Below are 27,950 nucleotides of genomic sequence, written 5' to 3'. Positions count from 1 at the left end.
ATGGAGAACATCCATTTTACATATGAGTCACAAATCAAAAACATGCATACAAATCTAACACCCCGTAAAATCTCACTGACAGCATGTGATACTAATGTGATATGACTGAAAAATGAGTGTGATTAGATAGGCCTAATCAAAAGATAGTGATTAGAGATGAGCGAACCGGTCCCGGTTCGGCTCGAGGTCGGTTCGCCGAACGGAGGTCCCGTTCGAGTTCGGTTCGTCGAACGTTCGACGAACCGAACTCGAACCGCATAGGAAACAATGGCAGGCATTCACAAACACATAAAAACACCTAGAAAACACCCTCAAAGGTGTCCAAAAGGTGACAAACAACTCACAACACAACACAAACACATGGGAAAGTGACAAGGACATATACTCATGCCAAACAAAAGAGCAGGACAAGGAAAAAGAGGAGGACACACAGATATATGAGTATATGCAAGGAAACATCGATGCCATTATTGTGCAACTTGAGCCCTGCTCATTTTAGGCTTCCAATCTGGATAAATTGCCTGAGCTCGCCACGTACGCCTTGGGGATCTTGTCGTGTCCTGCAGCCAGCGTTCTCTCGGAACCTGTCTTCAGTGCTGCTGGGGGTCTGCTGGCAGATAAGCACACGTGTCTGTCCACTGACAATGTGGACATGGCTCTCAGAGGACTTTTCTTCCCCTGGGTCAGCCAGGGGACGGGAAAGGCACGCGTATTTTTGAGAGTGCTTCATGCAAAGCATCTTTTTCTTTTTCAAAAGGGGGGGGTCAACTGATGCCAGTCAAGTGGGGTGTGTGTGGCCCAATTAGTGGCAACGAGGGAGACTGTGGTTGGAGTCCCCTCGCTGTGTTTCTAAAAGACCCAAGATGAACAAGTCATGGCTCTCAGAGGACTTTTCTTCCCCTGGGTCAGCCAGGGGACGGGAAAGGCACGCGTATTTTTGAGAGTGCTTCATGCAAAGCATCTTTTTCTTTTTCAAAAGGGGGAGTCAACTGATGCCAGTCAAGTGGGGTGTGTGTGGCCCAATTAGTGGCAACGAGGGAGACTGTGGTTGGAGTCCCCTCGCTGTGTTTCTAAAAGAACCAAGATGAACAAGTCATGGCTCTCAGAGGACTTTTCTTCCCCTGGGTCAGCCAGGGGACGGGAAAGGCACGCGTATTTTTGAGAGTGCTTCATGCAAAGCATCTTTTTCTTTTTCAAAGGGGGGGGTCAACTGATGCCAGTCAAGTGGGGTGTGTGTGGCCCAATTAGTGACAACGAGGGAGACTGTGGTTGGAGTCCCCTCGCTGTGTTTCTAAAAGAACCAAGATGAACAAGTCATGGCTCTCAGAGGACTTTTCTTCCCCTGGGTCAGCCAGGGGACGGGAAAGGCACGCGTATTTTTGAGAGTGCTTCATGCAAAGCATCTTTTTCTTTTTCAAAAGGGGGGTCAACTGATGCCAGTCAAGTGGGGTGTGTGTGGCCCAAATAGTGGCAACGAGGGAGACTGTGGTTGGAGTCCCCTTGCTATGTTTTACATGATTTTCGAAGGGCATGACATGCCTAAGAGGTTGAGTTTCATCATCTGCAACTTGTTGGCAACAGAAAGGCTGCCTTTACACCCTTTTGAGACCGAGGATTTTCGAGACCTTATGCCCATTGCAGTGCCCCAAAAGCCGATGGCCAGTCGTCACTCCTTCTCCAAGAAAGGCGTGCCCGCGCTACCACAGTAGGTCGCACACAACCTCACCGATTCCTTGAGAAACTCTGTGTGTGACAGGGTGCATTTCAACACAGATACTTGGACCAATAAGCATGGACAGGGGAGTTACATGTTGCTGACTGGGCACTGGGTAACTATGGTGAGAGATGGAGAAGGGTTTGCTGTACAAGTCTTGCCGTCCCCACGACTTGTGTGTCAATCCTTCCTCTGTATGTACAAGTTCCTCCACTGCTTCTGCCTCCTCAACCTCGTGTGGGTCCTCCACCTCGGCCCAAACCCTGTGTGGTCAGGCCACCCTTCCTTGTAACTGCGCCCAAGGAATCCCACACACCTCCTTACTATGCTGGCAGCAGAGCTCAAGGCCATCAGGCGGTCAAATGTTTACTTTGAAATGTAGGGGAAATGTGAGACACCGCTGAGGAATTGTGGACAGTTAGCTCTGGAGAGTGAGACCGAGTTTCATCAATGGTTGTCTACAGTCAACCAGCAGTCAGGGAAGGTCGGGTGCGACAATGATGCAAACCAGTCTGCGACCCTTCTTCAGGGCAATGTGACACACGTGCCTTGTATGGCTCACGTGTTGAACCTGGTTGTCCAGCAATTTTTAAAACACTATCCCTGCCTACATGGCCTTCTGCAGAGGGCACGGTGTAATGCCTGCCTGGATCGACACACTCAGATGAGCTGTAAAGGATAGGCTAGAGGCAAGCCACTCACCAAGCTGGACACCCAGAACCCTGAAACCCTTTAACCCCTATACAGTGATTTGGAATTACACAGGGCCCAAGTTGATCAATACCTGTGGAAGGCTGCAGTTCCAGAGAATAGTAGTCATGCAGGGTCAAAAACATTAATTGAGGAAAAGGAACAGAATGGGATGGCAAGGACTTAATCAGAAAACAAGCAGAGGTGAAATGCGGATCGGCCAACGAGGTACATAAACAGCAAGCAGGAAACGTAGTCAGGTAACAAGCACACAAACTCATAAAACTGAACTGGGGGTAACAGTAACAAGAGGTTCATAGCTTTGTCTGGCAGTGGTCTGCAGACAGGAGGGGCCTAAAAAAGGGTGTGGTGTCTTCCCATTGGGACCAGAGTACAAATTGATTGAGTGGACTACGTTGGTGACTTAACAGCCGTGTGCGGCAATGATGCAAACCTGTCTGCGGCCCTTTGTCAGGGCAATGTGACACACGGGCCTTGTATGGCTCACGTGTTGAATCTGATTCTCCAGCAATTTTTAAAATACCATCCCGGCCTACATGGCCTTGTGCAGCGGGCACGCTGCTATGTGGTCACTTTCATCCTTCGCACCCAGCAGCTCAATAACTTTCATCGCTCCGGAAGTCTTAGGGTCTGGCAGTTAAACGCCGGAAATGCGATGTTCCGACACGCAGGAATTGGAATCTGCACATGTTGCAGCGTGTGTGGCAGCACCGCAGAGCCCTGCTGAAATACGGTATGACGTATACCCTGGGCTAACTTGATCCAGAGGTGTTGCAGATCACGCTGCTGGAGTGGTGTCAGATCAAGGACCTATGCACCCTTCTACACAGTTTCCAAATGTCGACGAAGATGTTTAGCACTGGCAATGCCATTCTCAGCGTGACAATTCTGGTCATCTACATGATGGAGCACACTGTAAGCATTATTCGGAGTCAGGTATTGGTCCAAGAGGAAGGTGAGGAAGTACAGGAGGAGTCATATGCAGAAGGGATAATAAGATCTACAAGGTCCATACGGTAAGCGGCACCTAGGCAGCAGTTATGGTGGTGGGATAGGGATTAACAAGGGCGCATAGTATCAGCAAAAATTGTTGAGGAAGGTGCAGGAGCCATGAAGAAATGGAGGACGAACTTGCGATGGGCATGGAAGACTCAGCAGATGAGTGAGAGCTTGCTCACATTTCGGTTGTGCGAGGTTGGGGGGAGAGGGCAGAGGAAGGAGGCACGATTCTCACCTCTCTGCCACCAACACACCAAGGACTTGGTCCTCCTGGATGCACAAGACACATGAGCGTCTTCTTGCTGCACTACCTACAACATGACCCTCGGATTGTACGAATTCGAAGTAATGCTAACTACTGGGTTGCCACACTGTTAGATCCCCGGTACAAGACAAAATTTGGCGAAATAATTCCTGCCATATAAAGGGACGCACGTGTACAGGAGTATCTTCAGAAGGTGTTACGCAATCTTCGATCTACTTTTCCACTAAACACCAGTGCTGCACAGAGCGAATCTCAATGGTTTGTCATGGATAGGAGGAAATGGTCTTTTACTTGTCCACATCTGAGGGACCGAGGGCTGGCTGTTGTGCTGAGATGCCATTGAGTACGGTGTCCCTGCAGAGTTGCACTTTTGGTCATATACAAAATGAGTTGAAAAAGGACAGATGCGGGTGAAAAGGGGAACAGGTGTGTTGGAAAGGGGAAAAAAGTTTTGGTCCGTGGGTTTGGTGGTTAAGCAAAAGTAACATTTGATGAAGAAACACCATCTGTTACGGTGGGACTGGCAGATTTGGATAAGGTGGTATATACTATGTTACCGCTATATAACGAAAATTAATAAGAAAAGAAAGAGAAAGGTATATATCCCCATCAGCAGTCAGTGTCCACCGTGCTCCCAGATGGAAAAGGAGAGGTTGGCAACTGGAAGGTTCGGTGGAGGATACAGAGCTGTGTGGCTATGAAACTAATAGTAGCCTGAACCAAGTTAGACGCCACTCGGATCTTGAGACTGGGAGCCCTGTTAGCGTCACAGGGTCCACACGCCCACCCAGCCCAGGAACTCCCTGTTAACATCACAGGGGCCATTCAGTACGCTGACCGTGTGCATTGGGGCCACACCTGTGAACAGCAGGCGCATCAGCAGCAGCAGGCCTGTTAATGCCACTAGGCTGCACAAGCAGGACTTGTAGGACAGGAGCTGGTCTTAACCGTTCTGCGTTACCAACTGTGGTGGCGGCCTGCATCGACGCCCTATCCCTGCCTACCTCTGGCCTAAAGCCGCAATGGGTTCAACACATGGAGGTGTGCTCTTTCGGAGCATAATAGAAGACTGCGCACCTCCTAACCCACATCCCAGACATAGGAAAAATACAAGGATTGCTTTCACATGAAGTACACAACCAATACTTGCTAGAAATTCCTGCAGCTCATTTAATGTTGCTATATGTCTCCTGGACCAAATTTCTTCTTGTCTTTTCATCTATTTTTAAGGGATATCCAGTTCTACGTAAGGTCACTGTTCTGCCAAATTTAAGCCACTTCTTGATGACCATCTTCACAGTGTTCCAGGTATATCAAATGCCTTGGAGATTTTTTTGTACCTTTTGAATTACTGATAAAATTCAACAATGAGATCCCTTTCTTTATTGTAAGCGTGTTTTTCACAGATAGCACACATACCTGTAGACTGTAAACCCTTGTGGACTGGGTCCTCTCTCCTCCTGTACAAGTCTGTGCATTGTTTTGTTTATGATTATTGTACTTGTCCCTTATTAAGTATACCCCTTTTCACATGTAAAGCCCATGGAATAAATGGTGCTATAATAATAATAAATAATAATAACAATAATAATGCCTATTATAGTCTATTGAGTTGCTCACATGTCTGGGTGTTTTGTGGACCATATGTTGGCAAAAATCATGGAGAACATCCATTTTACATATGAGTCACAAATCAAAAACATGCATACAAATCTAACACCCCGTAAAATCTCACTGACAGCATGTGATACTAATGTGATATGACTGAAAAATGAGTGTGATTAGATAGGCCTAATCAAAAGATAGTGATTAGAGATGAGCGAACCGGTCCCGGTTCGGCTCGAGGTCGGTTCGCCGAACGGAGGTCCCGTTCGAGTTCGGTTCGTCGAACGTTCGACGAACCGAACTCGAACCGCATAGGAAACAATGGCAGGCATTCACAAACACATAAAAACACCTAGAAAACACCCTCAAAGGTGTCCAAAAGGTGACAAACAACTCACAACACAACACAAACACATGGGAAAGTGACAAGGACATATACTCATGCCAAACAAAAGAGCAGGACAAGGAAAAAGAGGAGGACACACAGATATATGAGTATATGCAAGGAAACATCGATGCCATTATTGTGCAACTTGAGCCCTGCTCATTTTAGGCTTCCAATCTGGATAAATTGCCTGAGCTCGCCACGTACGCCTTGGGGATCTTGTCGTGTCCTGCAGCCAGCGTTCTCTCGGAACCTGTCTTCAGTGCTGCTGGGGGTCTGCTGGCAGATAAGCACACGTGTCTGTCCACTGACAATGTGGACATGGCTCTCAGAGGACTTTTCTTCCCCTGGGTCAGCCAGGGGACGGGAAAGGCACGCGTATTTTTGAGAGTGCTTCATGCAAAGCATCTTTTTCTTTTTCAAAAGGGGGGGGTCAACTGATGCCAGTCAAGTGGGGTGTGTGTGGCCCAATTAGTGGCAACGAGGGAGACTGTGGTTGGAGTCCCCTCGCTGTGTTTCTAAAAGACCCAAGATGAACAAGTCATGGCTCTCAGAGGACTTTTCTTCCCCTGGGTCAGCCAGGGGACGGGAAAGGCACGCGTATTTTTGAGAGTGCTTCATGCAAAGCATCTTTTTCTTTTTCAAAAGGGGGAGTCAACTGATGCCAGTCAAGTGGGGTGTGTGTGGCCCAATTAGTGGCAACGAGGGAGACTGTGGTTGGAGTCCCCTCGCTGTGTTTCTAAAAGAACCAAGATGAACAAGTCATGGCTCTCAGAGGACTTTTCTTCCCCTGGGTCAGCCAGGGGACGGGAAAGGCACGCGTATTTTTGAGAGTGCTTCATGCAAAGCATCTTTTTCTTTTTCAAAAGGGGGGGGTCAACTGATGCCAGTCAAGTGGGGTGTGTGTGGCCCAATTAGTGACAACGAGGGAGACTGTGGTTGGAGTCCCCTCGCTGTGTTTCTAAAAGAACCAAGATGAACAAGTCATGGCTCTCAGAGGACTTTTCTTCCCCTGGGTCAGCCAGGGGACGGGAAAGGCACGCGTATTTTTGAGAGTGCTTCATGCAAAGCATCTTTTTCTTTTTCAAAAGGGGGGTCAACTGATGCCAGTCAAGTGGGGTGTGTGTGGCCCAAATAGTGGCAACGAGGGAGACTGTGGTTGGAGTCCCCTTGCTATGTTTTACATGATTTTCGAAGGGCATGACATGCCTAAGAGGTTGAGTTTCATCATCTGCAACTTGTTGGCAACAGAAAGGCTGCCTTTACACCCTTTTGAGACCGAGGATTTTCGAGACCTTATGCCCATTGCAGTGCCCCAAGAGCCGATGGCCAGTCGTCACTCCTTCTCCAAGAAAGGCGTGCCCGCGCTACCACAGTAGGTCGCACACAACCTCACCGATTCCTTGAGAAACTCTGTGTGTGACAGGGTGCATTTCAACACAGATACTTGGACCAGTAAGCATGGACAGGGGAGTTACATGTTGCTGACTGGGCACTGGGTAACTATGGTGAGAGATGGAGAAGGGTTTGCTGTACAAGTCTTGCCGTCCCCACGACTTGTGTGTCAATCCTTCCTCTGTATGTACAAGTTCCTCCACTGCTTCTGCCTCCTCAACCTCGTGTGGGTCCTCCACCTCGGCCCAAACCCTGTGTGGTCAGGCCACCCTTCCTTGTAACTGCGCCCAAGGAATCCCACACACCTCCTTACTATGCTGGCAGCAGAGCTCAAGGCCATCATGCGGTCAAATGTTTACTTTGAAATGTAGGGGAAATGTGAGACACCGCTGAGGAATTGTGGACGGTTAGCTCTGGAGAGTGAGACCGAGTTTCATCAATGGTTGTCTACAGTCAACCAGCAGTCAGGGAAGGTCGGGTGCGACAATGATGCAAACCAGTCTGCGACCCTTCTTCAGGGCAATGTGACACACGTGCCTTGTATGGCTCACGTGTTGAACCTGGTTGTCCAGCAATTTTTAAAACACTATCCCTGCCTACATGGCCTTCTGCAGAGGGCACGGTGTAACGCCTGCCTGGATCGACACACTCAGATGGGCTGTAAAGGATAGGCTAGAGGCAAGCCACTCACCAAGCTGGACACCCAGAACCCTGAAACCCTTTAACCCCTATACAGTGATTTGGAATTACACAGGGCCCAAGTTGATCAATACCTGTGGAAGGCTGCAGTTCCAGAGAATAGTAGTCATGCAGGGTCAAAAACATTAATTGAGGAAAAGGAACAGAATGGGATGGCAAGGACTTAATCAGAAAACAAGCAGAGGTGAAATGCGGATCGGCCAACGAGGTACATAAACAGCAAGCAGGAAACGTAGTCAGGTAACAAGCACACAAACTCATAAAACTGAACTGGGGGTAACAGTAACAAGAGGTTCATAGCTTTGTCTGGCAGTGGTCTGCAGACAGGAGGGGCCTAAAAAAGGGTGTGGTGTCTTCCCATTGGGACCAGAGTACAAATTGATTGAGTGGACTACGTTGGTGACTTAACAGCCGTGTGCGGCAATGATGCAAACCTGTCTGCGGCCCTTCGTCAGGGCAATGTGACACACGGGCCTTGTATGGCTCACGTGTTGAATCTGATTCTCCAGCAATTTTTAAAATACCATCCCGGCCTACATGGCCTTGTGCAGCGGGCACGCTGCTATGTGGTCACTTTCATCCTTCGCACCCAGCAGCTCAATAACTTTCATCGCTCCGGAAGTCTTAGGGTCTGGCAGTTAAACGCCGGAAATGCGATGTTCCGACACGCAGGAATTGGAATCTGCACATGTTGCAGCGTGTGTGGCAGCACCGCAGAGCCCTGCTGAAATACGGTATGACGTATACCCTGGGCTAACTTGATCCAGAGGTGTTGCAGATCACGCTGCTGGAGTGGTGTCAGATCAAGGACCTATGCACCCTTCTACACAGTTTCCAAATGTCGACGAAGATGTTTAGCACTGGCAATGCCATTCTCAGCGTGACAATTCTGGTCATCTACATGATGGAGCACACTGTAAGCATTATTCGGAGTCAGGTATTGGTCCAAGAGGAAGGTGAGGAAGTACAGGAGGAGTCATATGCAGAAGGGATAATAAGATCTACAAGGTCCATACGGTAAGCGGCACCTAGGCAGCAGTTATGGTGGGGGATAGGGATTAACAAGGGCGCATAGTATCAGTAAAAATTGTTGAGGAAGGTGCAGGAGCCATGAAGAAATGGAGGACGAACTTGCGATGGGCATGGAAGACTCAGCAGATGAGTGAGAGCTTGCTCACATTTCGGTTGTGCGAGGTTGGGGGGAGAGGGCAGAGGAAGGAGGCACGATTCTCACCTCTCTGCCACCAACACACCAAGGACTTGGTCCTCCTGGATGCACAAGACACATGAGCGTCTTCTTGCTGCACTACCTACAACATTACCCTCGGATTGTACGAATTCGAAGTAATGCTAACTACTGGGTTGCCACACTGTTAGATCCCCGGTACAAGACAAAATTTGGCGAAATAATTCCTGCCATATAAAGGGACGCACGTGTACAGGAGTATCTTCAGAAGGTGTTACGCAATCTTCGATCTGCTTTTCCACTAAACACCAGTGCTGCACAGAGTGAATCTCAATGGTTTGTCATGGATAGGAGGAAATGGTCTTTTACTTGTCCACATCTGAGGGACCGAGGGCTGGCTGTTGTGCTGAGATGCCATTGAGTACGGTGTCCCTGCAGAGTTGCACTTTTGGTCATATACAAAATGAGTTGAAAAAGGACAGATGCGGGTGAAAAGGGGAACAGGTGTGTTGGAAAGGGGAAAAAAGTTTTGGTCCGTGGGTTTGGTGGTTAAGCAAAAGTAACATTTGATGAAGAAACACCATCTGTTACGGTGGGACTGGCAGATTTGGATAAGGTGGTATATACTATGTTACCGCTATATAACGAAAATTAATAAGAAAAGAAAGAGAAAGGTATATATCCCCATCAGCAGTCAGTGTCCACCGTGCTCCCAGATGGAAAAGGAGAGGTTGGCAACTGGAAGGTTCGGTGGAGGATACAGAGCTGTGTGGCTATGAAACTAATAGTAGCCTGAACCAAGTTAGACGCCACTCGGATCTTGAGACTGGGAGCCCTGTTAGCGTCACAGGGTCCACACGCCCACCCAGCCCAGGAACTCCCTGTTAACATCACAGGGGCCATTCAGTACGCTGACCGTGTGCATTGGGGCCACACCTGTGAACAGCAGGCGCATCAGCAGCAGCAGGCCTGTTAATGCCACTAGGCTGCACAAGCAGGACTTGTAGGACAGGAGCTGGTCTTAACCGTTCTGCGTTACCAACTGTGGTGGCGGCCTGCATCGACGCCCTATCCCTGCCTACCTCTGGCCTAAAGCCGCAATGGGTTCAACACATGGAGGTGTGCTCTTTCGGAGCATAATAGAAGACTGCGCACCTCCTTGTTGTCTCCAGCCCCTTCTATAACCTGGGTCCGCCCCAAACCAGGGTGGACCACAATGCACCTACTGGAGACAAAAGCAGAGTGATACGTCATGAGTGGCATAACTAGCGTCCTATTTGGAACCGCAACTTCAATGATGACCTCATGGCTGTCATGACCCAAACACCTCACGAGTCATCGTCTGACCATCAATAATGAGGTGACAAGTCATAGGGGCGGGCCTCTGCAAGCCATTTGGGAGTGGCCTGGCCACATCGTCAGGACACCTGATGCCCTGTGGTCTAAATGGGCCCCCCACATCAGGGGCAGGGCCAAAGAGTTCATTACCGGACCTAGTTTCTGATGTAGTAAGTGCCTGACCATGGTCAGTTGCATGAAATACAGTCTCTGAAAAAAGACTATCAGCTTTAGCATGGTGTCTATGCACAACACAGGACTTAGACCCGGCACGGAGTGCAAGTACCTGTGCAAAGAGGCTTTTCGCACTAAGTGTGGGAGCATGCGCTGTAGCCCGAAATGAAGACTTAGCCTCAGGAATGGCACAGTCAGGCTGAGCATACTCACTAGGCGAAACACTGGAGTTAGGCTGCGGCTGGGGTAAATCGGCACACGCATGCGCACTAGCTGCCTCTCCACACTTAGACGTGGAGGAGAAAGCAGCCAGCTGGACAACCCGAGGCACAGGCCTAAATGGCAGCTGATGCCTGGGCGCAACTGAAACCGCAGCAGGCTGCTTGCGTTTAAGGCGTCACCGTTTTGTAACAACAAATAACATCCAAAAGAACAGGTGTACTTCTTCCCATGGATAATCTGATATGATCCCTTTTTTCATGGACACGACCATCGCTAACAAATGTAGATGAGGCCAAATCAGCAGCTGCTTCAATGGATCTGAATTGCTCCATAAAGTGGCCTCTCCTCCACCCCAATTTCAAGATCCCAAATACTCCATTCCTCTGTGGTGTCAATCCAATCGCACTTGCTTCCTAACAGCTCTCAAGTTTCCACCAGCCCTGCTGAGTATGGGGTGACAGAGATGGTTGAGTTTGCATAGCTGTTCAGTCGCACTATAGCCTGGGAATCAGAGGTCTGCTCCAAAGCTGCAATGAGTACAGACAAGGAAGTTATTATTATTTTTATTATTATTGATTTATAGAGCACCATTGATTCCATGGTGCTGTACATGAGAAGGGGGTTACATACAGAATACATATACAAGTAACTATAGACAGACTGGTACAGAGGGAAGAGGGCCCTGCCCTTGCGGGATTACATTCTAAAGGATTTTTGGGAGGAGACAGTAGGAGTTGTTTAGGTTGAGCGTCAAGTACGTATGGTGGTGGTGTCATTGAAGGTTATAGTCATTTCTGAACAGATGAATTTTCAGATTCAGTTTGAAGCTTGCGTGTGTAGCAGATAATCTAACGTGTTGAGGTAGCGAGTTCCATGAGACAGGGGAAATGATCTGCGCAGATAGCCTGAAGCTTTGTGACTGGGATCCAGGCCCCGATGAAGAAGGTGCTGAGCCTAATCTACACCCTCATTTCCAAAAAGTAAATCCTCCTGGTGGAGACAATGGGGAACATGATGAGGAGCACAGATACCTGATTGGAAGGACAACTTTACTATTCGGTAAGGGCAGGAAGAGGTTGTCTCGGAGGACTCAGGACGAGGGGAATGAAAACACACAGGGTTATTGATGAGGTTGGAGACAACACTTACTGTCAAACCAAAGTCAGCCAGTCGATGAGGTCAGCAGAGGAGGTGGAGGAGGATGCTACTGACGACGAGGTTACGTTGCGTCTTCCTGGCCAGAGACAAAGTACTGGAAGCACGTCAACAACTGAATCCTGGACCACAACTTTGACTCTGAGCAGATGTCGTGTTGGCTATGCAGGTCGCATGGGCTGTAAGCCTTTCCTAGCCTGTGAATTTTTGGACATCGCAAAGGATCACCAAAGTCATGGAATCTGTAAGATGTGTCAACAATCTGTAAGTAGAAGGCAAAAACTCACACTTTTGAGTACTTCCTCCATGAAGTATCACATGGATATGAATTGACAGCGTGAAGGTGTATTGCTCAGCTTTAGCAACTGTCAACGCAATATGCTTATTTGCCGTTCATTGCATGCATTGTTGCAGACTACACACAAGGGGCTGCTGTTTTTTTGGATCTGCCTTTGGTCACTATAGCAATATAAAATTGCTCTTCGGGGGTGGACTTGGAGATGCTGTCTATGAACAGAAGGAAAAGCTAAAGGTGTGTGTTACAGCAAGGAGCCACCGCGGAAACACTTCGTTCAATTGTGAGGGGAGTTGTGTTGTACTTTGATGATGAGCACTGTAACGTCAGTGAGCAGCATCCTGTGCCACAGACCAACATTCTTACGGTGCTGTCTATATTGTTTACCGTGAGAGGAGCGTAAAGTCTGTATTTCTGGCAACTGGACATCACAGTACCCGGGTACGGTAGGCTGTGCCCAGACAATAATGCGGGCACGCAACCCTTTGTTTTATTAGCAAAACACATATCTGTTCTGGGTAGGCCGACTATATAGACAATAAGACTTGCTGCCTCTGCACTGTCAAATTGTCACATACAGTTTAAATCATAGAGGGACAGCAACACATGTTTGCATTGACTGTTGCTTTTCAAGATTTCCATGACTGTGTTGCAGAGCTGTGTGGTTTGCATTCACACTGTTATCATCTGCATTATCTGTGAGGCTTCAGCTAACAAGGGTATTCAGGGGGGGTCATGTTTTGTCTATGTTTAGGTAGATAACTTGGAAGCTCTTGTGATGCGCCACTGGTAAGTCGTGTTCGCACACACACACACGCACAAACACACAATTACTGCTACACAGAGGGATTAGCAGGTAGTAGGCAACAGAATAGATTGTTCAATTATTTTAATTGTATGCATGGTTCTTATTGTTTGTTTTGGTAAAGTTAAACAATCATTTATCAACCCAACTGCCTAGAGTCCTTTTCCTTTTGCCTGGTTTTGCTGCATACTGGGGAGCCCACCCTGTACACGACTTAAAATGAAGCATAAGTCGCAATGTGAATTTCACTGTGCTACAATGCGGCCTAGCGTGCCTGTGCAACCACCGCCTGCCCCATCAAGTGCATCTGCGTGCTCTTCATCCTCTGTGACTGTGGGGACAGCAGTCACACATGGTTTTTCACACTGAACTTCCACTCCTTAACCCGCAACAGGGAGTGTGATTGGCAGGTCATCACTTGTTTTGGAAGTGGAAACAGAAGGTATTTTTGAGCTGTCAGACATCGAGAGAACCATCATTGGATGCAGGCTACATTATATCCACGCCTGCACCTTCGTCACAGATTGGCTGGACTACCTGCAGTTAATAATTGCATTCCAGAAATGGAAAGGAGTGTAGAATGCACATCTGTTGTACCTTGCTTGGCAGCAAAGGAACACTAACTTAGTATTCCAGACAATTTTAGGAAGGCAGAAAAAGAGTCAGCTCTTTGTGCAAATTAAATAGCGTGGCAAAAGTGGACAGATGGGTACAGTGGCCGTGTTCTGTGGGTACCAGGACAGTAAAAGAAGCTTCACTTTATATCCCTCCTAATGATCAAATGCAGCAAGGAATTCCCTGAGTTTGCTATAAAATTAGCATAGCAAAATGTGCATGAGGGTAGAATGCAGAGGTGCTTGAGATTGCTTGGCACCAGTGGCAGAATAAAGGAGTCCTACAGGCATTTTTTGTATACCACTAAGTTGCAGTATTTTTTGCTATCATTATAGCTTATTAAAAACAGAGCAGGAGGGTGTCATGCAGAGGTGCTAGAAATAGCTTGGCACCAGTGAGAACTAATGGAATACAACAGCCAGTTCTATGATGCCACTAAATGGCAGTATTTTTTGCTATAATTATAGCTTATTAAAAACAGAGCAGGAGGGTGTCATGCAGAGGTGCTAGAAATAGCTTGGCACCAGTGGGGCACTAATGGAATACAACAGCCAGTTCTATGATGCCACTAAATGGCAGTATTTTTTGCTATCATTATAGCTTATTAAAAACAGAGCAGGAGGGTGTCATGCAGAGGTGCTGCACATAGATTTGCACCAGTGGGGCACTAATGGAGTACAACAGCCACTTCTTGTATGCCACTAAGTTTACTCAATTTTTGGTATTATAATGTATTAGTAACAATGAGTTTGAGTGTGCAATGCAGGCAGACGTGCTGCAAATATCTTTGCACTAGTGGGACTATACAAAAGTCCAATAGCCACGTTTAGGATGCCACTAGGTACACTGAGTGTTTGCTAGTATAATGGCTTAGTTATAATGAGTTTGAGTGTGCAATGCAGGCAGACGTGCTGCAAATATCTTTGCACTAGTGGGACTAGACAAAAGTCCAATAGCCACGTTTAGGATGCCACTAGGTTCACTGAGTGTTTGCTAGTATAATGGCTTAGTAACAATGAGTTTGAGTGTGCAATGCAGGCAGACGTGCTGCAAATATCTTTGCACTAGTGGGACTATACAAAAGTCCAATAGCCACGTTTAGGATGCCACTAGGTACACTGAGTGTTTGCTAGTATAATGGCTTAGTTATAATGAGTTTGAGTGTGCAATGCAGGCAGACGTGCTGCAAATATCTTTGCACTAGTGGGACGATACAGAAGTCCAACAGCCACGTTTAGGATGCCACTAGGTACACTGAGTGTTTGCTAGTATAATGGCTTAGTAACAATGAGTTTGAGTGTGCAATGCAGGCAGACGTGCTGCAAATATCTTTGCACTAGTGGGACTATACAAAAGTCCAATAGCCACGTTTAGGATGCCACTAGGTACACTGAGTGTTTGCTAGTATAATGGCTTAGTTATAATGAGTTTGAGTGTGCAATGCAGGCAGACGTGCTGCAAATATCTTTGCACTAGTGGGACGATACAGAAGTCCAACAGCCACGTTTAGGATGCCACTAGGTACACTGAGTGTTTGCTAGTATAATGGCTTAGTAACAATGAGTTTGAGTTTGCAATGCAGGCAGACGTGCTGCAAATATCTTTGCACTAGTGGGACTATACAAAAGTCCAATAGCCACGTTTAGGATGCCACTAGGTACACTGAGTGTTTGCTAGTATAATGGCTTAGTTATAATGAGTTTGAGTGTGCAATGCAGGCAGACGTGCTGCAAATATCTTTGCACTAGTGAGACGATACAGAAGTCCAACAGCCACGTTTAGGATGCCACTAGGTACACTGAGTGTTTGCTAGTATAATGGCTTAGTAACAATGAGTTTGAGTGTGCAATGCAGGCAGACGTGCTGCAAATATCTTTGCACTAGTGGGACTATACAAAAGTCCAATAGCCACGTTTAGGATGCCACTAGGTACACTGAGTGTTTGCTAGTATAATGGCTTAGTTATAATGAGCTTGAGTGTGCAATGCAGGCAGACGTGCTGCAAAAATTTTTGCACTAGTGGGACTAGACAAAAGTCCAATAGCCACGTTTAGGATGCCACTAGGTTCACTGAGTGTTTGATAGTATAATGGCTTAGTAACAATGAGTTTGAGTGTGCAATGCAGGCAGACGTGCTGCAAATATCTTTGCACTAGTGGGACTATACAAAAGTCCAATAGCCACGTTTAGGATGCCACTAGGTACACTGAGTGTTTGCTAGTATAATGGCTTAGATATAATGAGTTTGAGTGTGCAATGCAGGCAGACGTGCTGCAAATATCTTTGCACTAGTGGGACTATACAGAAGTCCAACAGCCACGTTTAGGATGCCACTAGGTACACTGAGTGTTTGCTAGTATAATGGCTTAGTAACAATGAGTTTGAGTGTGCAATGCAGGCAGACGTGCTGCAAATATCTTTGCACTAGTGGGACTATACAAAAGTCCAATAGCCACGTTTAGGATGCCACTAGGTACACTGAGTGTTTGCTAGTATAATGGCTTAGTAACAATGAGTTTGAGTGTGCAATGCAGGCAGACATGCTGCAAATATCTTTGCACTAGTGGGACTATACAAAAGTCCAATAGCCACATTTAGGATGCCACTAGGTACACTGAGTGTTTGCTAGTATAATGGCTTAGTAACAATGAGTTTGAGTGTGCAATGCAGGCAGACGTGCTGCAAATATCTTTGCCCTAGTGGGACTATACAAAAGTCCAATAGCCACGTTTAGGATGCCACTAGGTACACTGAGTGTTTGCTAGTATAATGGCTTAGTTATAATGAGTTTGAGTGTGCAATGCAGGCAGACGTGCTGCAAATATCCTTGCACTAGTGGGACTATACAAAAGTCCAATAGCCACGTTTAGGATGCCACTAGGTACACTAAGTGTTTGCTAGTATAATGGCTTAGTAACAATGAGTTTGAGTGTGCAATGCAGGCAGACGTGCTGCAAATATCTTTGCACTAGTGGGACTATACAAAAGTCTAATAGCCACGTTTAGGATGCCACTAGGTACACTGAGTGTTTGCTAGTATAATGGCTTAGTAACAATGAGTTTCAGTGTGCAATGCAGGCAGACGTACTGCAAATATCTTTGCACTAGTGGGACTATACAAAAGTCCAATAGCCACGTTTAGGATGCCACTAGGTACACTGAGTGTTTGCTAGTATAATGGCTTAGTTATAATGAGTTTGAGTGTGCAATGCAGGCAGACGTGCTGCAAATATCTTTGCACTAGTGGGACGATACAGAAGTCCAACAGCCACGTTTAGGATGCCACTAGGTACACTGAGTGTTTGCTAGTATAATGGCTTAGTAACAATGAGTTTGAGTTTGCAATGCAGGCAGACGTGCTGCAAATATCTTTGCACTAGTGGGACTATACAAAAGTCCAATAGCCACGTTTAGGATGCCACTAGGTACACTGAGTGTTTGCTAGTATAATGGCTTAGTTATAATGAGTTTGAGTGTGCAATGCAGGCAGACGTGCTGCAAATATCTTTGCACTAGTGAGACGATACAGAAGTCCAACAGCCACGTTTAGGATGCCACTAGGTACACTGAGTGTTTGCTAGTATAATGGCTTAGTAACAATGAGTTTGAGTGTGCAATGCAGGCAGACGTGCTGCAAATATCTTTGCACTAGTGGGACTATACAAAAGTCCAATAGCCACGTTTAGGATGCCACTAGGTACACTGAGTGTTTGCTAGTATAATGGCTTAGTTATAATGAGCTTGAGTGTGCAATGCAGGCAGACGTGCTGCAAATATCTTTGCACTAGTGAGACGATACAGAAGTCCAACAGCCACGTTTAGGATGCCACTAGGTACACTGAGTGTTTGCTAGTATAATGGCTTAGTAACAATGAGTTTGAGTGTGCAATGCAGGCAGACGTGCTGCAAAAATTTTTGCACTAGTGGGACTAGACAAAAGTCCAATAGCCACGTTTAGGATGCCACTAGGTTCACTGAGTGTTTGATAGTATAATGGCTTAGTAACAATGAGTTTGAGTGTGCAATGCAGGCAGACGTGCTGCAAATATCTTTGCACTAGTGGGACTATACAAAAGTCCAATAGCCACGTTTAGGATGCCACTAGGTACACTGAGTGTTTGCTAGTATAATGGCTTAGATATAATGAGTTTGAGTGTGCAATGCAGGCAGACGTGCTGCAAATATCTTTGCACTAGTGGGACTATACAGAAGTCCAACAGCCACGTTTAGGATGCCACTAGGTACACTGAGTGTTTGCTAGTATAATGGCTTAGTAACAATGAGTTTGAGTGTGCAATGCAGGCAGACGTGCTGCAAATATCTTTGCCCTAGTGGGACTATACAAAAGTCCAATAGCCACGTTTAGGATGCCACTAGGTACACTGAGTGTTTGCTAGTATAATGGCTTAGTTATAATGAGTTTGAGTGTGCAATGCAGGCAGACGTGCTGCAAATATCCTTGCACTAGTGGGACTATACAAAAGTCCAATAGCCACGTTTAGGATGCCACTAGGTACACTAAGTGTTTGCTAGTATAATGGCTTAGTAACAATGAGTTTGAGTGTGCAATGCAGGCAGACGTGCTGCAAATATCTTTGCACTAGTGGGACTATACAAAAGTCTAATAGCCACGTTTAGGATGCCACTAGGTACACTGAGTGTTTGCTAGTATAATGGCTTAGTAACAATGAGTTTCAGTGTGCAATGCAGGCAGACGTGCTGCAAATATCTTTGCACTAGTGGGACTATACAAAAGTCCAATAGCCACGTTTAGGATGCCACTAGGTACACTGAGTGTTTGCTAGTATAATGGCTTAGTTATAATGAGTTTGAGTGTGCAATGCAGGCAGACGTGCTGCAAATATCTTTGCACTAGTGGGACTAGACAAAAGTCCAATAGCCACGTTTAGGATGCCACTAGGTACACTGAGTGTTTGCTAGTATAATGGCTTAGTAACAATGAGTTTGAGTGTGCAATGCAGGCAGACGTGCTGCAAATATCTTTGCACTAGTGGGACTATACAAAAGTCCAATAGCCACGTTTAGGATGCCACTAGGTACACTGAGTGTTTGCTAGTATAATGGCTTAGTAACAATGAGTTTGAGTGTGCAATGCAGGCAGACGTGCTGCAAATATCTTTGCACTAGTGGGACTATACAAAAGTCCAATAGCCACGTTTAGGATGCTACTAGGTACACTGAGTGTTTGCTAGTATAATGGCTTAGTTATAATGAGTTTGAGTGTGCAATGCAGGCAGACGTGCTGCAAATATCTTTGCACTACTGGGACGATACAGAAGTCCAACAGCCACGTTTAGGATGACACTAGGTACACTGAGTGTTTGCTAGTATAATGGCTTAGTTATAATGAGTTTGAGTGTGCAATGCAGGCAGAGGTGCTGCAAATATCTGTGCACTACTGGGACTATACAGAAGTCCAATAGCCACGTTTAGGATGCCACTAGGTACACTCAGTGTTTGCTAGTATAATGGCTTAGTTATAATGAGTTGGAGTGTGCAGAGGACAGGAGGGTACAGTGCCAGGATTGTGGGGCTCTGGGTAGAGGAATGGAAGCCTGCCTTTCTATTCCCTCCTAATGGGGAAATTCAGCGACGAAATCCCTGACCTTAGCTACACTGACGCTGTCTCTGTTTTCAGGACCTGTCACCTTTGGCTCTGACCCTGCCGGTACGAGCCCTTAAAAGGACTGATAGAAAGTGCTCTCCCTAAGCTGTCTAGCGCTGTGTATGGAGCGTATACAGCAGTATCGGCGATAGGACTCAGGACGGAGCTGCGCCAGTGATGTCTGACACCAAGGACGCAGAAGGCAGATAATGCCGTGCTGGAGGAAAATGTCCGGTTTTATAATGCAGGGACATGTGACATGGACATCCTATCACACATGCCGTTGCTTCTCTGGCTAAAAGTCCACTTAGCTGTGTGTGTGTCTGGGATTGGCTGACATAATGGCACTCCCCACTACACGCGCGCGCTTAGGGAAGGAAGACAAGGAAAAAAAAAAAAAATGGCGATTATACAAACAGGAGTGATCTGAAGGCGCTGTTCACGCACACTATACACTGAAATTTCATAATAGTGTGAGTCACAGAGTGACTTACACTATTACAGCGGAAAGCCAGCTAGGAATTAGCTGTTTTTTGCTCCTAGAACCGTTCTCGAACGTTTCTAGAACTATCGAGCTTTTGCAAAAAGCTCGAGTTCTAGTTCGATCTAGAACAGGCCCCAAAATCACTCGAGCCTAGAACTGGAGAACCTCGAACCTCGAACCGCGCTCAACTCTAATAGTGATCACAGGTATTATTTGATCCATCCAAAACTCAGTATCAAAGAGGGGTGCTCTGGTTGAAACTATTTCACTATGACCAAGCATACGTGTTAGTAGATCTTGAACAAACCACTTATGAGAAAGGAACGCTTACAGTTTAATATATGCAGGAAACTCATGGTCAGCTAAAAACATGTGTCGGAAACTAGCAATGTAAAATTTACGGCTCATTGCAAAATATGCAGGAAGCCAGTGGTTAACCACCAACATGTGCAGGAAGCTACTGGTGCCCACAGCAGCTTGTGGTCAGGTTATATGACCATGACTCAGCAATCACATGCTGGTCACCAATTGCAATACTCAGTGCACACGACTTACAAAGTTGGTATAAAAATACAGGACTCGGTCAGTGAGATTAGGGACATTTCCAGGACGCTAAAAGTGGACTCACTGCGCCTGTGATGCAGAGGCCAGGTTGTTTTCCTTCTCACTAATCGAGTCCCTCTGATGAGAAAGGCATGCTACAACATACGGTAATGTTGATGCATATTTCTGTAATTGTATAAGATTCTATGACTATAAAATAGTGCTAATGCCTATGTACCATTGATTATTCATGTGCTATTAAAATAAATAATATCTTGCTATAAAGAATCTTAGTATTCGTGCCTGATTAGGATATCAGTGAGCGCTTCGTAAGTACGGGCTTTCAGCCCCTTTTTAGGAGAATTTAGCAAGACATAAATTGGCGTAGTCGGCAGGATTACTTCTATAAGAAGTAATTAACGAATTTTTGTAATTTAGAAATTAAAAACATATATTTGGCAAATTTCCAGATTTTTTTTCAATCCTTTTGCATAGTGTCAAAATGTTCAGAAAACGTAAGGATAATGTTAAGGAGGTTGTTGTGGAGATCCCTGGCTGGACTAAGGGGTACTTTGCACACTACGACATCGCAAACCGATGCTGCGATGCCGAGTGCGATAGTCCCCGCCCCTGTCGCAGCAGCGATATGTGGCAATAGCTGGCGTAGCGAAAATTATCGCTACGCCAGCTTCACATGCACTCACCTTGCCCTGCGACGTCGCTCTGGCCGGCGACCCGCCTCCTTATTAAGGGGGCGGGCCATGCAGCGTAATAGCGACGTCACACGGCAGGCGGCCAATAGAAGCGGTGGGGTGGAGATGAGCGGGACGTAAACATCCCGCCCACCTCCTTTCTTCCGCATAGCCGACAGGAGCCACGGTGACGCAGGTATGAGATGTTCCTCGCTCCTGCGACTTCACATACAGCGATGTATGCTGCCGCAGGAACGAGGAACAACATCGGACCATCGCAGCAAGGAAATTATGGTTTTCGCCGACACTACACCGATGATACGATTACGACGCTTTTGCGCTTGTTAATCGTATCATCTAGGCTTTATACACTACGATGTCGAGAGCGACGCAGGAAGTGCGTCACTTTCGACATGACCCCATGACATGACCCCATGACATGACCCCACCGACATCGCACCTGCGATGTCATAGTGTGCAAAGTACCCCTAAAGGGTACTTTACACACTGCAACATCGCTAGCGATCTCATTAGCGATGTGAAATTCTAGATCGCAAGCGCGATCTTTCGAGATCGCACATGCGTAAAATGACCTATGTGCGATCTCAAAAGATCGCACTTGCGATCTAAAATTTCACATCGCTAATGAGATTGCTAGTGATGTTGCAGCGTGTAAAGTACCCTTAAGGCTTCCTACAATCTTATAGCACATGAATTGGTCAATTGTGGATTGGCAGAACAATGGCAGGATAAGCTCAAGGGTAGTGAACCTACTGATGTTGTGAATGTACTCAGTAGTGTCCCAGATGGAACAAAAGATGATATAATTAGGTGGCCAGAAAACAATTCTGGAAAGTAAAACCCAACTGTTGAAAGAAGAATCCCCGGTGAAGTGGGGGAAAGCATATGAAGATTTAACCAAACAACAGTTCACAGACGGATCGGCTCGTTATGTGAGTGGGAAAAGGTTGTGGAAAAGTGTTACATATAATCCCAGATTGGAAGAAATTCTGTCAGTAGAAGGGGAAGGCAAAAGTAGCCAATATGCAGATCTCTATGCCATATTCTTGGCATTATCTTTTGAACAGGGAAAAGAGTGTCATCTTTATATTGATTCTTGGTCAGTAGCAAATTGATTAGCCACATGGATGATGGGATGGAAAAAAACACAAATGGTTAATTCATGGAAAAGAGATTTGGGGCAAGGAAGTGTGGCAAGACATTGAAGAGATTATTCAATTTACCAAGACCACTGTATTTCATGTCGATGCTCATGTCCCTACTAACTCACTTGAACGTTTGTTTAATTCAGAAGCAGATAAAGCAGCAGCCATCAGACAAGTCAGTCCAACAGTTGACAAGGGAAAAGAGGCATGGTTGCAATGTACAGCTGTTTGGTCACACCAGAAAAATGGACATTTGGGAGAAAAAGCCACTTACAGGTGGGCTCAAGAAAGGGGTGTGCCTTTTACTGTTGATATCATTAAATAAACTATTCTACACTGTCCAGTGTGCCAACATTCACAAAAGAGGGAGGTTCCACATATAGTAATGGGACACATAGGTCGAGGACAATTACCTGCACAAATTTGGCAGATGGATTTCATTGGTCCATTGCCAGAAAGTAGAGGGTGTAAATACGTCTGCACTGCAGTAAACATATACTTAGGTTTGATGGTGGGTTTTCCCTGTAAGGCAGCAATCCAGTGGAGTGCTGAGAGAACTTTAGAAATCAAGGTACTGATGCTAAATTTGGGAAATTAACCTTTGATCTTGGTGAAACACCAGAGGGTGGCTCAGATGTTGATAATTCCAATAAACTTGTCTGAGATAAGAGAAGGAACTGCCCCGGCAGAATTAACAATATGGAGTACTAAAGGTTTTGGATCCTCTAATATTACAAATGTACGAGCAAAAATATGGATTCAAAACCTCCAAGGACCGCCCTCAGAGGCAGAGGTAATAGCGGTCGGAAAAGATCATACTCTCCTGATAATGAGACCAGGAGTGGAGAAGTGGGAATATGTTCCACAAGAAAAATGTTATTTACGAGAATAATCGTGTATCTCTATTTGCAGATGGTGTTGTAAATAAGCGGAATCCATGGTATTGGTTACTGGGAAGAGCTCGATAGTGATGAGATGTAGAAATTCCTGTGTTTGATGTTTGCCTCTTTGGTTGTTGGATGGACAAGTCCACATCAGGAGGAACCTATGGCCAGGGCCGGCATCAGCACCCGGCATACCCGGGCAAATGCCGGAGCCCTGGAGAGCTGGGGGGGCCCACTCAGCCACATCAGTTCTGGTGCCCCTTGGCCGGGGCCCACTCGCATTAGTTCTGCTGCCCCCGGGCCGAGTTCCGGGGACCGCAGTCCTCGGCAGGAATCTGCGGCGCCATCCTTTTAAGGCATACAGACTTCCTGGTTTGCACTTCATCTGTGGGCGGAGCTACCGACCAGCATCCTGCTCAGTCCCATAGATGAAGGAGGCGCAGTGCCAGCCAGCGACCCCAGCACAGCACTTCTTTCCAGCGCTGTGTGGGCCCCCTCTCCACCGTGATCGAGCAGTATGTGGCCTCCCTGCCCCCGATTTATGGGCCCCGGTGAGCTGTATGGGCTTCTCCCCCCCAGGTGTATGCCCTGCCCCTCCCCCGGTTCCATATGTGCTGGCCCCCAGAGCTGCGTGTGTGGGGCCCCCCAGAGCTACGTGTGTGGGGTACCCCAGAGCCGCGTGTGTGGGGCCCCTCAGGGCCGCATGTGTGGGGCCCCCCAGAGCCGCGTGTGTGGGGCCCCCCAGAGCCGCGTGTGTGGGGCCCCCCAGGGCCGCGTGTGTGGGGCCCCCCAGAGCCGCGTGTGTGGGGCCCCCCAGAGCCGCGTTGTGGGATCCCCAGAGCCGCGTGTGTGGGGCCCCCAGAGCCACGTGTGTGTCTCTGTATGTATGTAGCAGAGCTATGTGTGTCTGTATGTATGTAGCAGAGCTATGTGAGTATGTATGTAGCAGAGCTATGTGTGTATGTATGTAGCAGAGCTATGTGTGTATGTATGTAGCAGAGCTATGTGTGTATGTATGTAGCAGAGCTATGTGTGTATGTATGTAGCAGAGCTATGTGTGTATGTATGTTGAGAGCTATGTGTGTATGTATGTAGCAGAGCTATGTGTGTATGTATGTATGTAGCAGAGCTATGTGTGTGTGTATGTATGTAGCAGAGCTATGTGTGTGTGTATGTATGTATGTAGCAGAGCTATGTGTGTATGTATGTATGCAGCAGAGTATCTGTGTGTGTGTCTGTATGCAGCAGAGCTGTGTCTGTATGTATGTATGTATGTAAGCAGCATAGCTATGTGTGTCTGTGTATATGTATCCAGCAGAGCTGTTTGTGTCTGTATGCATGTATGATGTGTTTCTATGTATGTCAGTGTATATGACTGTATAGATGTGTCAGTTCTATATGCATTTTTGTGAGTTTGTCTTTAAATATGTATATGTATGTGTACGTATGTGTGTGTCTATGTGTAGATGGGGCCCACTGGGACTCTTCCGCCCGGGGCCCACAAAAGCCTGGAGCCGGCCCTGCCTATGGCGAATAAATTTCTGATGCACCATAACATTTTAACTGATGCGCTGAACAGTAGCCAACACACAGATTGTTGGATCTGTACACATTCTCCGGTTACAGCCACCAATATCCCTTATCTGGCTATCCCGGTATCGATGGAGGAAATCTTAAAGTAGAAAAGTTGTTCTGATCATCTTGCTGATAAAGACACTCGAAATGTTCATCTATGGAATACTACAGTACTCATTCCTGTAGTGGGATGGATCACTGGTAGCAAAGCAATTTGAGTGGAACAGTCACCAATTTATAATATCTGGCTTTTAAGGGAGGAATTTGGGTACCAAGAAATAAGACTGGAATTACTAACCTGGGATTCCTCCCTATGGAGAATATACAAATAAGTTTTGCGACAACTGTAAATACTGTAGATGCTTTTAAACCCAGCTTAGTGGAAAGGACATTTCGTGATATGTTATGGCCTTATGCCAATATGTTCAGAAATGGGACTAGTGAAACCTGTAGTAACATATCAGAAAATTTAATATGTAATGATTCCTCTGAATATCGAGCAAATGTCAAAACACATGATATTCAAGGGAGCTTTTCAGATAATATTGCTTTTAGTTTTAATATACATAGTAGTGAAAATGATTATATTTGTGATTCAACGTTTATCCAAACAAACCAAGAAATCAAAATTTGTGGCAAAGTCAATGATAGTGTCCTATTAAAAGCGATACCTCTTGGTCATGGTATGGTGTTTTCCGAGTGATCTTCCTCTAGTGGAATACTGATGATGGAAAATAATCTCTGGGATCAAGGACCGATTGTGATACCAATGTGATATGACTGAAGAATGAGTGTGATTAGATAGGCCTAATCAAAAGATAGTGATCACAGGTATTATTTGATCCATCCAAAACTCAGTATCAAAGAGGTGTCCTCTGGTTGAACCTATTTCACCATGACCAAGCGTACGTGTTAGTAGATCTTGAACAAACCACTTATGAGGAAGGAACACTTACAGTTTAATATATGCAGGAAACTCGTGGCCAGCTAAAAACATGTGTCGGAAACTAGCAATGTAAAATTCACGGCTCATTGCAAAATATGCAGGAAGCCAGTGGTTAACCACCAACATGTGCCGGAAGCTACTGGTGCCCACAGCAGCTTGTGGTCAGGTTACATGACCATGACTCAGCAATCACATGCTGGTCACCAATTGCAATACTCAGTGCACACAACGCACAAAGTTGGTATAAAAATACAGGACTTGCTCAGTGAGATTAGGGACATTTCCAGGACGCTCAAAGTGGACGCACTGCGCCTGTGGTGCAGAAGTCGGGTTGTTTTTTTCTCACTAATCGAGTCCCTCCGATGAGAAAGGCATGCTACAACATACGGTAATGATGCATATTTCTGTTATTGTATAAGATTCTATGACTATAAAGTAGTGCTAATGCCTATGTACCATTGATTATTCATGTGCTATTAAAATAAATAATATCTTGCTATATAGAATCTTAGTATTCGTGCCTGATTAGGATATCAGTGAGCGCTTCGTAAGTATGGGCTTTCAGCCCCTTTTTAGGAGAATTTAGCAAGACACAGCATACATAGCCATCCATATGTGATCTGTGTGCAGTCTGTTTTAACATTGTAAGATACAGAAGTCTGATACACTGACCAAACAGTGATGAAAATCTGAATCAAAACATGGATGGGTGCCAATGAACCATGCTTGACACTAAACAATTATCGTTATCATTGCTCATAAACAAGTAAATTATGATTACAATTGGCAGGTATAAATGGGCCTTAAAAGGGGGGGATATTATGACTTCGGGACTAGAACAGCAAAAGGTTATATGCATATGGAAATAGTTACTTATATGTAACAATATATGTATAAATATATCTAAAACAGGTTAATCTAATTTTTTTAACCAAATTTTATTTTTGAATAAAAAAAATAACATTTTTCATTTTAGAGGAAAAACATTAAACAGTAAAGGCATCATCCAACCCAAAACTGGCCGTGAAGGTGATAGTAAATTACCTGAGATTCAGGTCTTGAAGTAGGGGTTGACTGCAGTCTCTCTCTGTCTTTGTCTTTGCCAGACTTTTCTTTTTCGGACTTCTCTGCACCTTTTTCTTTACCCTTTCTGGCAGTCTTTGGAGTTCCCGCAGATTTCAGGCTTTCTGAGCTGTTTTGTGTCTCTGTTGTATTTTCCTCATTTTTTTCTGAATATACTAAAAAGAATGGAGAAAGGTCAGTTACAGCATGGCCAGCTCAGGGGTTAGAGCCTTGCAGCGTTGGGGCCCAAGGATGACATTTGTAACGTAATAGTTGATACAGAGCAGAATAAACCTGTCATCAGAGCTCAGGACTGTCGCTTACTCGTCTTATACAGAAACTTTCACTAAGCAATGGTTGGGGCATGTTCTTTCCTTGGAGGTTTGCTACTTGCTTATGATTTATCACCATCATACAGGTGAAAGATGTTCACACCCCAGTGAAAAATGTCTGATAACACCCACCTGGACTTTAAAAAAGTTAACTTATTAGATGCCAAATACTTTCATTGCTAATATCTTTGCAATGGAGAGGCAACATTACAGGGGTTGTCCACTACTAGGACAACCCCTTCTCACTCTTCTTCATTCCCTATGTTGGCCCCATTAAAATAAAAAGGCTATACTCTTCTCTGCTGCTGGCACCGTTTCAGCAGAGCCGTCACTCATGCTCCTGTGGCTCAAGTGAGCTTGTGTCATGCAAGCCTTGCACCCAATCACCGCCTTCAGATGTATAAGTAATCAACAGGTAGTGAGAGGTGTGACGGGCCACTCGCTTCCTGTTAATTACTTAAATATCAAAAGGCAGGGAGAAAAAGCCAACGGTGATTGGGCTCAGGGTTTGTGTGATGTCACAACCTCACATGAGCTCCGGAAACATGAGTGCCGGCAACGCTGGAACGGCGTTGGCAGTGGAGGTGAGTATAACCATCTTTATTTTAATGGGGCCATCATGGGGAATGGGAATGAGTTGTCTTAATAGCAGACAAATGTTTTAAACAACCACTCCTGTATTTTTTTCAATGCTGAAGTGAGCTTTTAATGTAAGGTCCGTACCGCTAATTTTAAACTCACGCTGAGGGGTCTTCACCTTTTTTCAATGTCGCTCCGATCCCACAGCGCCATCTTGTGACCATAGTTTCTGACTGGCTGAAAGTCAGAAGTATATCCCAAACTCACAATGGAAGTCTATGAGAGCAAGAATGAGGCTCTTATAGACTTTGTTATGACTGAGCCCACCCACTTAGGGATGAACAAACCATGAGAGATATTAAATCTGCAATCCACAGGTCCTTATTCAGACTAGAAGTAGCCCTAAGGAGGGGACACTCATTATGGGGGGGGATTTCAATATCGCTCTAAACCCAGCTCAGGACACGTCCTCGGGGGCCTCTGCACATCCTACATCAG

At 45.9% G+C, this 27,950-nt stretch overlaps 1 protein-coding gene across 1 annotated transcript in view; it reads right to left on the bottom strand.

Moving 5' to 3' along the window:
- Positions 1–27,950, bottom strand: part of ADGB (androglobin) — a 499,062-nt gene that overhangs the window by 80,687 nt on the left and 390,425 nt on the right. The window contains exon 30 of the mRNA XM_075339549.1: positions 26,524–26,717. Within this exon, the coding sequence (XP_075195664.1) occupies positions 26,524–26,717 (194 nt within the window). The remainder of the gene's footprint in view (positions 1–26,523; positions 26,718–27,950) is intronic.

Source organism: Anomaloglossus baeobatrachus, chromosome 3 (assembly GCF_048569485.1).
Source record: "Anomaloglossus baeobatrachus isolate aAnoBae1 chromosome 3, aAnoBae1.hap1, whole genome shotgun sequence".
In the NCBI taxonomy this organism is placed as follows: Eukaryota; Metazoa; Chordata; class Amphibia; order Anura; family Aromobatidae; genus Anomaloglossus; species Anomaloglossus baeobatrachus.
This window is presented reverse-complemented; position numbering and strand designations above follow the sequence as displayed.